Source organism: Quercus lobata, chromosome 6, assembly GCF_001633185.2.
Source record: "Quercus lobata isolate SW786 chromosome 6, ValleyOak3.0 Primary Assembly, whole genome shotgun sequence".
NCBI lineage: Eukaryota > Viridiplantae > Streptophyta > Magnoliopsida > Fagales > Fagaceae > Quercus > Quercus lobata.
Genome location: NC_044909.1, coordinates 16,013,381 through 16,025,635, shown reverse-complemented (window position 1 = coordinate 16,025,635; position 12,255 = coordinate 16,013,381). Strand labels below are relative to the sequence as shown.

General features: G+C 33.3%; 1 protein-coding gene across 5 annotated transcripts in view; it reads right to left on the bottom strand.

Moving 5' to 3' along the window:
* Positions 1-3,779: 3,779 nt before the first annotated feature.
* LOC115994205 overlaps positions 3,780-12,255 on the bottom strand; it is a 29,479-nt gene continuing 21,003 nt past the window's right edge. For 3 of the 5 annotated variants that reach the window (XM_031118265.1, XM_031118262.1, XM_031118266.1), the window contains 5 exons: positions 12,052-12,168; positions 9,252-9,303; positions 5,953-6,509; positions 4,372-4,472; positions 3,780-4,268 (listed from right to left, as the gene is read on the bottom strand). In XM_031118265.1, the coding sequence (XP_030974125.1) occupies positions 5,974-6,509; positions 9,252-9,303; positions 12,052-12,168 (705 nt within the window). In that variant the 3' untranslated portion in view covers positions 3,780-4,268; positions 4,372-4,472; positions 5,953-5,973. The remainder of the gene's footprint in view (positions 4,269-4,371; positions 4,473-5,952; positions 6,510-9,251; positions 9,304-12,051; positions 12,169-12,255) is intronic. The other 2 variants (XM_031118264.1, XM_031118263.1) reach the window with 2 other exon arrangements.

Genomic DNA, 12,255 nt, shown 5'->3' with positions numbered 1-12,255 from the left:
AGCTACGCGGGCTGCTTTGTGTAAATGCATTTCACCCCATCAAAAAAATAAATTTTTTTTTTTTTTTTTTTGGCATGTTATTTTCGGGTTACAATTAGTATAGCCCATTCCGTCAATTTACTAAATAGACAGTGACCCTATAATATAGTGATTAAAATGAAATTTTTGCCTTTTTTTTTTTTTAATGAAATAATCTTTATAGTTAAATTATTGAGTTTGCCCCACATTCCCTTAAAAGTTATCATGGTCTTATCTAAAAAAAAAAAATTATTATGACTTTTAAATGGAATTTTTGGTGTACCTTTGTAGTAAAACATATGTTCTTCTCCCTTGTGTGTGCTTCAAAAAAAAAAAAACACTATTGAGTACAATCATTAAAATCACCCCTAAAAAATTTCTCCACATGCCGTGTAGATTAGAGTAATGCATTTTCTGCCAATGAAATCCAAGGGGATTCAAGTGGAATAATTTAAAATGGGACAAATCAACATGTGAATAAATTGGGGTAATGAGGTCAAACGGAATTTCATAATATTTTTTCTCAATAAATTACCCATAAAAATGATTGCATTTCATCTAAAATTGCAATGCATTGGGTTGAAATCAAATTTTTTGCTCATTTTAGCATTGTCACATAAACATGCATGTTCATGCATAATAGCAATGTTTATACATTCTTAGGGATTGGAACATTCTTGGTGTAAAACTTTATGATATGTTTAAGTTTAATTTTCTCTTATTTATGTTTGTTTTATTACATTAATAGTTGAGGATAAGGAGATTTAAATCCTAACTATTTGTTGGAAATACAAGAAGTGTCAAACAATTAAGGTACAAGCCTTTTGGCTTCTTTGATTCATGCTTATGTGGTTCTTAGAGTTAAATTATTTGATCATTATTTCTTGTCAATTTTAATTTGTGTAGTGAATTATAAATATGAAATACCCAAATTTATTTTTATTTATTTATATGTTATGCCTAAACTAATTGTATGATACATGTGTAAGTCTATTTATATTGGTCATTGTACCCTATAAGTTTGGTTTTAGAACCAAGGAGGGTACATATCACATTCACTAATTCACGATCTATAACTTTAATCTATGAACTTAGTTTAAGAAACCTAGATTTAGCCATAATATTCTCTTTTATTAGATTGTAACTAGAAAAATAAGTGAAGATTCGTCTTCACTCTTCAAGCTCCACTTAGAGAGATGTCTTCACTCTTTAAGCTATGCTGAAATAAGTAATATCCAACAATCACAATAAATTTCCCATTAATATGAAACACGTCACAATCTATTGCATTTTAGAGAACTTTAGAGAAATGAGAACTTTGAAGGACCTTTTTTTTTTTTTTCTTTTTACAAATGAGGGTATTCAAATCTCTTTTAGCATCTGAATATTCCCCCATGCATATGCAACTTTGAAGGCTATTGATTGCTCCCATTTTGAACCTATGAGAGTGACAAGGTCTTCTATCCCTTTGAGACAAAAGATGAGAGATATTTTTGTTCATCCATTCTACATAATGCATGGTCTACATTAGCGATTTAGAGTATTCACAACAATGGTTGTAAAATCACTCAAAAGTTATTTCACCAACTTAAATCATTAAAATCATGCAACATTGAAGCTACTATATCTAAAAAAAATTTACCATTTAGCTTCAATGAACTTTTACTAGTAAGTTTTCATGGTAGCAATCGATATTTTGTATTTTAATGGGTTTTGTTGTCTCTCTCCTCAATCATTCTCTCACTCTCACTCTCTCCTTTGTTTTCCTTGCCTCTTTTTCTCATCCCTCTCTCTCTCTCACTCGCTCTCTGGTGATCCAATCAAGATGGCAATGGTGGTGGTTCAATTGTGGTTTATGGGTCACAATGGCAATGGTTCGGTTACAATTCGTGGATCATAATGGTGGTGGTTTGTTGGTCCAGTTTGGATCATTAAGTCGTGAGTCATGATGGTGATGTAGTTGTGGATCACAATTTGAATCATTGGGTTGTGGGTCAGAATTTTGTTTTTGTTTTTGTTTTTTTCCTGGGTGGTGGTGGTAATGCAGTTGTAGGTTTGGTGGTAAATGACAGTGGCAATTGTTGGCTAGTTAGGTTGTAATGATCTTTGGGTTGTGGTGGTAGGTGTGGCTATTGTTGTTGGTTAGTTGGGTTGCGGTGGTGGTTGTAGTTGTTTCTTGTGGTAGCTGTTTGGGTAGTGGTTGGTCCTATCATTTGGACGGATTTTGTTTTCTTCCCAATTTGGCAAAAAAAATGTAAAGGGGGAGGGGGGGGTGTTGATGGGATTTTTTTTTTTTTTTTTTTTTTTACTTTAACGTACGATTAGTTCTCTTTAATAAACTTAAAACAATTTTCAATTTTTATTATTAGTTTTGACAATTTTTTTTTTTTTAATGTAACAAAGATTTGAGAATAAATTTATACAAGCTATATTTTTTATTCCCTTATTTTTCTTATCAACCAAATAAAAGAGTTTTTCATCCTTTCACTTTTCCATCCTCCAACCAAACACACAAGTAGGAAAACTAAATCTTTTTTATTCCCTCTTTTTTTCATCCCTTCACCATTTCCTATCCCACAACTTCTACTTCTACCGACCAAACAAAAACTAAAACGATAATTTTTTTTTAAAAAAAAATCTAATTAATTTACTTGATAGGTTAAATTTCTAATTAATTTACTTGAAAATGTGCTTAAAAATGTGCTTAAGTATACTCTTGGAAAAATTGAGAAAAAGTGGAAAAATGTGAGGTTTTAAAAAACTGTATATAAGAGAAAAAAAATAATTTAAAATTAAAAGCTAAGAGCTATAGCTGATGCCAAACAAACCATAATTGAGATTATGGATTAAGAACCTATAATAACTTGCCATCTATGATTCATTTTGTTGTGAAATGAATAATAGTTGTGTTAAATGTCAATGCATTAATCTTCTCAATGGGTTTAATATTTTCTGCGCTCCCCCAGAATGAAATAATTAAATAATGTCTTCAAATCTCTCTTGGGAAACATGCTTTTCTCAGCAAAATTACAGCATTAAGCATAACGAACAACTCGAACTTGGTAATTAAATAAACCAGACACATGCCATATCACAATCAGAATGCAATGCTGGAATCAATGGTTATGTTTATGGTTATAGGTTTTGTTATTGTTTCCTTTTTCTGTTCCAGGTCAGAGCACTTTAAATAATAACTTATACATCCAAGCTCCATGTATAATTTCTCCACTCGTCTTCAATAAAAAATACTGGAAAGACGCAATATTTCTTTATCTCACTCTTGAATCTATTGGAATGGAATTGATTTATATCGTTACCTCTTTCCTAAAGATAAATCAAAACACGCATGAAATTACATTGAGATCTAACCTAATGTAAGCAATTTTATTATTTGCCCAAAAATAGAATAAAATACAATGATCCTTGAAAGAAAAGGTTACCGCTCCACAGACTTGAGCGGTGTAAACAATTTTAACTTTAGTGCAAAATAAAAAATAAACCGGTTATTTTCATATCCCTGTCACCTCCAATGCACAAACTGGAAGGAAGCCAAACCCTAAAGTAGGGATCTAATGTATAATTTGACAAAATTTTGGAGCAATATTTTTTGACAAAATGATTATTACTGTCGGACATTTAAACAAGGACATCTAATGAACCATTCAAACACTACCTCTATATTCACAAACATACCATTGTTGTATCGACCAGTTTTGCCACCATTGTTATTCTCTGAACAAAATCTTTAGAGCACAGGTAAATAGAGCTCCAAGCAAATGGGCATCTGCCCAATTTCTCTACAATATCTTTGATTCTTACAGATTGAGAAGCAGAAATAGCTGTGTTAAGAAACTAGTAATGCTAAGTGCAAGCTTTACAAAGATTGCAGTATGAATCAGTGAAAAAATCAAAAAGAGGTCTCTATTATCAGTTTACATTAGTGACTAGCAGAAAAGGAAAAAAAAAAAATCAATACAGGAAAGAAAATTCACTATTTACAGTAGATACACATCAGGTGAATAGGTGAGAAAAAAGCAAAGGATCAAGATTAGGTAAGACCAGGTGAAGCCTAAAGGTGTCTAATGATACAAGGCAAAAGTTAAGCCGTGAAAAATTGGCATTGCAGACAAAATTTCTAGTGCAAATTCAATTTTTTTTGGGAATGGATCATCTAGTCTGGACAGAAATCCCCCAAAACAGTAGACATCATTTGGTAAACAAAGTATTATCCATCATTCTGCAACACAATACTGAAAATGTAAAAGGCATATTAAGCCCATAGATAGGGAAAAAACACTTAATTTTGCTATGGATCAACAGTTAAAAAGAACAAAATGGGAAGAAAAAACTTACTCGTACTAATCTGCATTCCATCCAACTGGTGCGCTAAAGACACAATGGTAGATGAGCAGAAGGTTATAATTCCATGGTTTGTTGGTAGATCCAGTTGATCCCTGGGCATCAGAATGTATCTAGTGAAGAAATCTAATTGAATCTGTCATACTTTTCTTATCACTAATGGTAAATTAAATCTAACTGAAATCATATCTATCAACATAATAGTGCCTCTCAAAAGCAAACAATGTTCAGCAAAGATAGGATAAAGCTCCATTCAAGTTTTCCCAAATTTTTTGTAATTCTTCATCTGTAAACAATACTTTTGCTCAGTTTAGTAGTAAACCTAGTGGGTGCTTTAAGGAAGCATATAAAAAAGATGATTGTGGGCCAGCTAAAGAACCTTAAATTGTAAGTCCAGTCGAAAAGCTTTGCTTGTCAAATTTAAAAATACATGCTTTAAGTTTAACATCAGTATGCTTTTCATACATGTATCTTCTCATGCAAGTTGAAAAGACTACAGCAAAATGCTAGTTCAGAAGGATTCACATGGATTAATAGGATATTAGATTCTTGTTAATATAATTGTTATTGATTTGAAAATGTTAGGAAATATATTTTAAAAAATTAATATCTATTTCTCCATCAATGTTCTGTATTTGGTTCAGCAACAAGGCAATCTATTTATAATATTTGGTAATATCTTTAATCAAAGCAGTGACTTCTCTATCAAGACACTGCATTTGGATCAGCAGCAAGGACATTTATGCTAACCTATAGTCTTCCTTTTTTAAAGAACTTTTCCAAAAAGATACTAGACTAAAATCTAACCTAAACCCACCTCTTTTTCATTTGGGACAAGACTCAAGACTCCAGAATTTATATATCAACTTCATATCCGCATGGAAAAAAAGAAATCCTCTTCAATCGGCTTCTTTTGCAAGATGACATGCCAATGTCCAACAGTCATTGGACCATTCTGTTTTTGCAATTAAGATTTTTTTTAGCTATCCAACAGAAATGTGAAATGTTTTGTGTCTATTAAGTTCAAATTCTTTCCTTCCAGTTTGTTTCATTCCATCACTTAGGCTGCAAATTTGCTATATTTGCTAACATTAACAATTGAGCAATGGCTCTTGGGTTTAACTTATCAGTAGTCTCTACACTATCTGCAGTATCACAATTGTTTTCATAATCATCACTTATCATGTTTATTTTAATATATTCCTGCTAACTCAACTCAACTAAAATTTATTTAGAAATTCTCAGTCTTGACTTTAAGCAATGCATCTTAATAGTAGTAACTGAAAAAAATTTCAAAGCATGAAATTTAAGCATTTCACTCACAAGTTTCACATATTAACAGTAAGACAGATGTTATCACTTGTCAAATTGATTCCACAAAATTCGATATGCCCTTAACCATGAGCTATAACTTGATTTCACTCCAACAAATCCCAAGACAAGAGACATATTTAGATAGATATAATTAGGTCACAAACAGATTAGAAAGTCAGACTATGCTTGATTTCACCTATCTAAATGTTCATCAAATTTTCACATTTAAGAGCTAGAGGAGGTTTTGTAATGTAAACTTACTCTTTCAATAAAATTGAACACTCATTTTGGTGTGGATGATGCTCTGTGTTCCAGAAATTCCCAAGCATTCTGCATAGTATTAGACACAGGTTTTCCAAATTCCAACAAACCCCTAATCCATTTAACCCGGTTTACAAGTTCTTCCAGGTCCATAACTGCAACTTCTAACGTATCAGAACACATGGAATCTAAAGAAATATTTCCATCAGCTTTTATCTTCTTTGAAGACCCAGAGTTATCATATTTTCCATTCCTAGACGCAGTTCCCACCATATCAGCTGACACATCTCTAACAATGTCTGAGCAATTGGTCTTTCCAATTCCATTCTCTTCCATATCTAACTCCAAATTTGTTTCAGGTGTTTGTGTCTTCTTAAATGTCACAGTGCTCAAAGGTCGCTTCACCATTTGTTCTGATCCATCTGGAAGTTGTAACAAGCTAGCTGAACTATGAGAAGAAGAAGAAGAATTACACTTAAGCGATGCCCTAGTAGTAGCCTGAATTCCGTTTCTTCCTTTGCCTTCGGCTTGGATCATCAAATTTGGAGCCCCAGCAACTTATATTAATCCCGTGCCAATCAAATTCAAATTTGAAACCAAGTCATTAAATAAACCAAACCAATCAAATTCAAATTTGCCAAGAGCCTTGAAGCTTAATTGGCACCTCAACATATTGTAACTATCTCAAAACAATTAAACCAAACAGAAGTATAGGAGGCATGGATATAAGATCAAGTGGTAAATGATCAAAGTAACTAATAAGATACATCTGTAAAATGTCCAGCTATGTAAAGACAGAACCACTAACTTCTATAAGGTCATGTACAAGTATAAGCCATCTATTGTACTACTTGCTCCATCCTGAAATAAATGTTTGATTCTAAATAATAAAAAAATGTGAAAGTTTAGTAACATTCCTAAAAAAATTTCACTTTATATTACATGTGGACACAACTTTAAATGAGATTCTCATTTACTTATGACTAAATTGAAATTTGCACCCTTAAAGTTAAGAGTTATTTTGATATATTCCCCCTAATGTTTAACAATTTGGATCCCTAACGTTATGCCATTTTTTGAAACAAGTCCTTCCAGTCATTGATGAGCTAGCCGTTAAATGCCACCAAAGCCTGCCACATGTGAAAACCATGAAACAAGCCCTAGAACAGGCCAGTGATCCCGTAAAAACTGTTATAGCAAAGAACTCTTCCAAAACTGATGGCTCACTAATCCAATGCGCAGAACAATCTCTGGACTTCAGTTTAAATCAAAGAGGGCATTAGAGTGATGTGCAGCACGATTAAAACAAAGGGCTTCAATAGCTCCCTACTGATGGAGCTAAAAATATGTGCGCAGAGAAGGACAAGTAATCATAGATTAGAGTTTAAGATAGAGATTGAAAAGAGAGGTTTACAGACCGGAGGTAAATGGCGTATTCTTTCATTAGTCAGCAAAGGGCTTGGTGTTTCATGCTATCTTTACAAGCAATAGTTCACCTTGTACCCAGTGTTGTTAAAAGCACGCTTAAAACTCAAAAATCAAAGCCCAATGTCTGAGCGGCGAGCACTTTGCTTGCTTGAAGCGAAGCTAATTAAGTGAAGCGTGTCTCGGGCATTCTCTTTTTTTTTTTTCTTTTTTTTTTTGTGCGCGCTTTTTGAAGAAGCAAAAAGCACACTTAGGTGTGCTGTTTTTTTTTTTTTGCTAAAATATATTTATAATTAAACTTAAGTCCTTGATCTAGAAGGAAATGTCAAAAACATTGAATTATTAAACAAACATTATTCTTAAGGTGCTGTATTACTCACAATTTTTTGTTTACATATCAAGACAATATTTTACTATTCCTTTGGTTTTTGGTCTTTGCCTTTTGTATTTATTATGATGAACCATATACTTCATTTGATCATAGCTATCCTGATTACGTATTTTCATAAAGCACAAGAGAATTATACAAAATGTTCTGTTTAAACTTGCTAGAACTAGATTATTATCATATTGCCATCCATAAAAACTCGTTATCTATCAAAAAAAATTTAAGAAATTGAAATAACTGTAAAATTTGAACTTACAAATTGTGCAATTGCATTATCCATTTTAACTAATTAACAAAACATATTACTATTTTAAATTTATTAGTTTTTTTATTATATGCTATGTATTTTTTATTAGAGATTATTATATTTATATTTGACAAATATGTGCTTTACTTAAATTAGGTGTGCACTTGCACTTTGCGCCTAGACTCCAAGAGAGTTGTACACTTAAGTACGCTTCATGCTTTTACCAACACTGCTTGTATCAACACTTGTTTGCATAATTGTTTGAATCGAATTATATTATTATGAAATGTAATTGTATTACATCTATCTTTAACTTTAAGTAATTTTTAGTTAAATTATTTATGATATCGCTATTCAACCTCAATTGAATCCCCAATCAAATCTCTAAACCATCTCACTTTAAAGGTTTCCTCAATGATTCAGGGGCTGTTTGGTACCTGCTTTTAAACAGTAATTTTCAATATTTAAATAACAATAACACTTCTTACACGTATTTCTATAACATTTAGACACGTATTTCCACAACACTGAAAACTAAACAACAATACTTGAACACTGCTAACAGACGGGCCCTCAGTTTTCAAAACAGTCGTAACAATAGAAATATTGGTGTGAATTATAAGGTAATGCCCTAAATTTAGTAGCACCAACCCTCTCTCACCATAAGTTGTGAAATTTACTGAAAATTTATTTAAATATTTACTATCACATAGTAAATTTTGTTAATTTCTTAATAAGGTTTTTTTTTTTTTTTTTTTTTTTTTTTTTTGAGGTTAAGTGTAAATTTTGTAATTTCACTGTTTATTCTATTTATTTGTAATTAAATTATTTATAACATCACAGTCCAACTTTAATCAATCTCTAGTCAAACCTCTCACTCTTTCTCAGTTTTCTCAACGGTCCAGTTTCTAAACCACAGTTAACCATTGATAGTGCGATTGCCATGGTCCTAAAAACTCCAACTCATAGGGTATATATCTCCCTCAAAAATGAGAGTAAAGACACATTCAATGTGCAGTAAAAACCAAATGCAGACAAAGGACTGATCATGCATTCCCCAAAATGAAGAATATAAAATGTTATGCCTTCAATGACCTAATAGAAGGACTGCGGGCTAGAGCTCACAAAGCCATTGATTATGAAATATGTAGTTCCCAAAATTCATATACAAAATTAAGACAAGTGTACAAAAAATTGGCAACAATTTAATTCATCAATTCCCAAGAATCATATCCCTACCTTGAGTGAAAGGCTTAACAATCCGAGCACAACAACGATCATTGCCCTTCTCCTACAACCACCAAGGCATTGCAAACGTAAGTAACACAAGAAAAAATGAGTACCTAGAGGTGAGTCTAACATATCTAACTCTACACCTACATGATAAAGATTCATCACAGAACACAAGGTATGAGTTGCATCAGAATCTACAGAATAATTGAAGATAAAATTACATGGACAGCACATTTAAATCTAATCAAGTATCCCTTTGGGATAGATTAAATTCATTTATCCCTTTGGGATAGATTAAATTCATTTACTTATTTGGCGTAAAAGACAAGTTGTACCCAGAAAGAAGTAAGGCATTAAAAATCTGCACCTATACAAATAAATGGGAAAATAAACTATCCCAAACACACACCAACAGAACCACATTACAAGCAAGTTACATAAAATTTGTATAAGCCTCACTCAAAATCAATTAAAATTTGAATAGTACATGAAAATGTTATAGTGGTCTTCATTCAATCTCTCTAAAAGACAAGTGACCAAACCCAAGTAATTTCAGCTTCTAATGCGTAAATATTTCATTAATTAAATGCGAAGTGGCGTAACCCAGGTACACAGGATGTATACAAAACTTACACCAGCATTGAGTATAAAAAGTATAGCTATCAAGCATCTCAAGCAATTAGAGCTGTCCATGGGTTGTATTAGTGCTCATCTTGGACTCGACCCAACCATTTCTGGTGGGGAAGAACAGAACCCGCCATTGACCCTGAAGGAACGGAGATTCGGACAGCCCTGGTCTCAACGGATGGTGATTTGAGACGGTAAAATGGCAGGGAGAGCAGATCTTGCCAGATTTGGTTGATATCTTGTCAGATCTGGTTGAAATCTAACCAGAACCTCGTGGAGGATTGCAAAGAAACCCTCATATCGCGGAGAACGGCAACGAATAACAGCAGAGATTGGTCAAATCGGTTGGACTCAGGTTTTCTTTCAATAACCGTCACTCAACCCGAAAGCCATCTGATTTTAGCGGGTATCAGTCCAGTTTGAACAACCCTACCAAGAATATTAGCAAAAGAAAAAAGACCAAAAGCTCACTCACTCAAAGAGATTTGTGGAATACAAACTTTAGATCTAGGAACAGATTTCTCACAACCATCCAAAGTTTTAGCATTTCTCTCTCCAACTACACCACATAAGACAACACGATATCACAATCCAAATTGCTATTTTACTGCATCTACCTAACCTGCCTTGCCAACATGCTATAAACTCCACAACCCCCTATGACATCATCCAATGAACCCCAATAAAAAAATAAAATAAAAAAACCCATGCTTCAAAGCTTTCACGCTACAGGGAAAAGAAGTGATCCATTGTTTTCCTAGCCATCTTAGACATATAACTTACTCACCTCTTTTTGAGATTATTGACCGCTAAAATTTTCCCCAAAGTGGTTGTCCATAGAAAGAAGGCCACTTAGTTGGGACTTTAGGCTTCCATTAGCTCTTCTAAGGAAGAAACGAGCAAGCTGGAGGGTGTGATACTTTATAATAGAATTTAACTTCGAAGACATTCCATTTAGATGGAATCCAACATAGTATCTGACCCCTCCTCACCTACTCGGAATCAATAATGTCCATGAATGCTACCATGGATTCCAGCTCCAAATCCCACTGATCACAATAGTAATGACCTGGTAATAATTATCCCTAGAAAATAACAAATGATCTGGCTACCGAACCCTCCTCCTTATCACAAGCAATACATAATAGTTTCAGGAATCTCTCCCCCAACGGTTGTCCACCACACCAATAATTATGCCAAAACTGTATGCAAGAATCATCACCCACTTAAAACTAGTGAATTGAACAAAACCATTACAAATTTTCTTTATAATTTTTCATTAATTCACCCCATATGGCCCTGGGACCTATTAGAGCACCAACCACCCCACATGCTACCTTTTTATGGAACACCACCCTTATCTATAAAGCCTCTCTTAGTTGCATACCTCCAAAACCATTTCCCCAATAATACCTAGTGTCCGTTTAAGAACAGCTTATTTAGTTTTTTGCTGAAAGTGTACTAAAGTATACATATACCTTGAACAAATTTGAAAAAGTGAGAAAATGCAAGAAAAAGTGAGGTTTTAAAAAGTTGTACATAAAAACTAAAATCTAAAAGCTCAAGCTAATGCCAAACAGACTCCTAATGCCTAACCCACTTCACTTTGAATTAGTTCACAAATTCTCCTCCAATTAACCAGAGGAAACTTAAACTCATCTCCAATTCCAACCCCATAAGAAATCCTTTTGCAACTTCTCTATGTGACAAGCTACTCCTGTGGTAACAGGTTATAGAGACAGGTAGTAAGTTGGATAATAGAGACAAGTAGGTTGCTAGGTTGGATAAAGTGATCCTTAAATGTCTATAGCTAGGGATGGATGGGACAGGGGCCACAAGTCCCTCGCTCTTCATAAAAGTACAATACAATTAAAACCAAAAAAGAACTACAATTTAATAGCATCCATGGTAGCATTTATTGACTTATACAAAGAATGCATAAATCAAGCAACAGATATGTATGTTGATCCAATGGTTGCCAAAGTACATAACAGGCAACAAAAAATACTCAACAAAGAAATAAGCCAGCATAAATGCTTGATTTCATCAAAAGTGAGCATTTCCTAGTTATGCAGAACATTTTCTTTTTCAAGTTAACCTCTGTCATTTATAATGCAACTTTTGAAGTGAAACTTTATTTATAAATACATAAGCAAAAACACAAAAGGAAGAAAGCTACCACAAGCTTAGGGACCATCCAACCATATTCTGGTGTCCAATCTAATGATGGCCGTAGCTCATTGCGAATGGCTTCATACGATAATCCTTCACCCATAGGAGGAGGTGGCAACTCAATCTGGAAAAGCAACAAAATGAAAAATAAGAAAAGAAAAATATAGAAACATAATGCTTCTTTCCTAGCAAAGTATGTACTAGTAAGCAT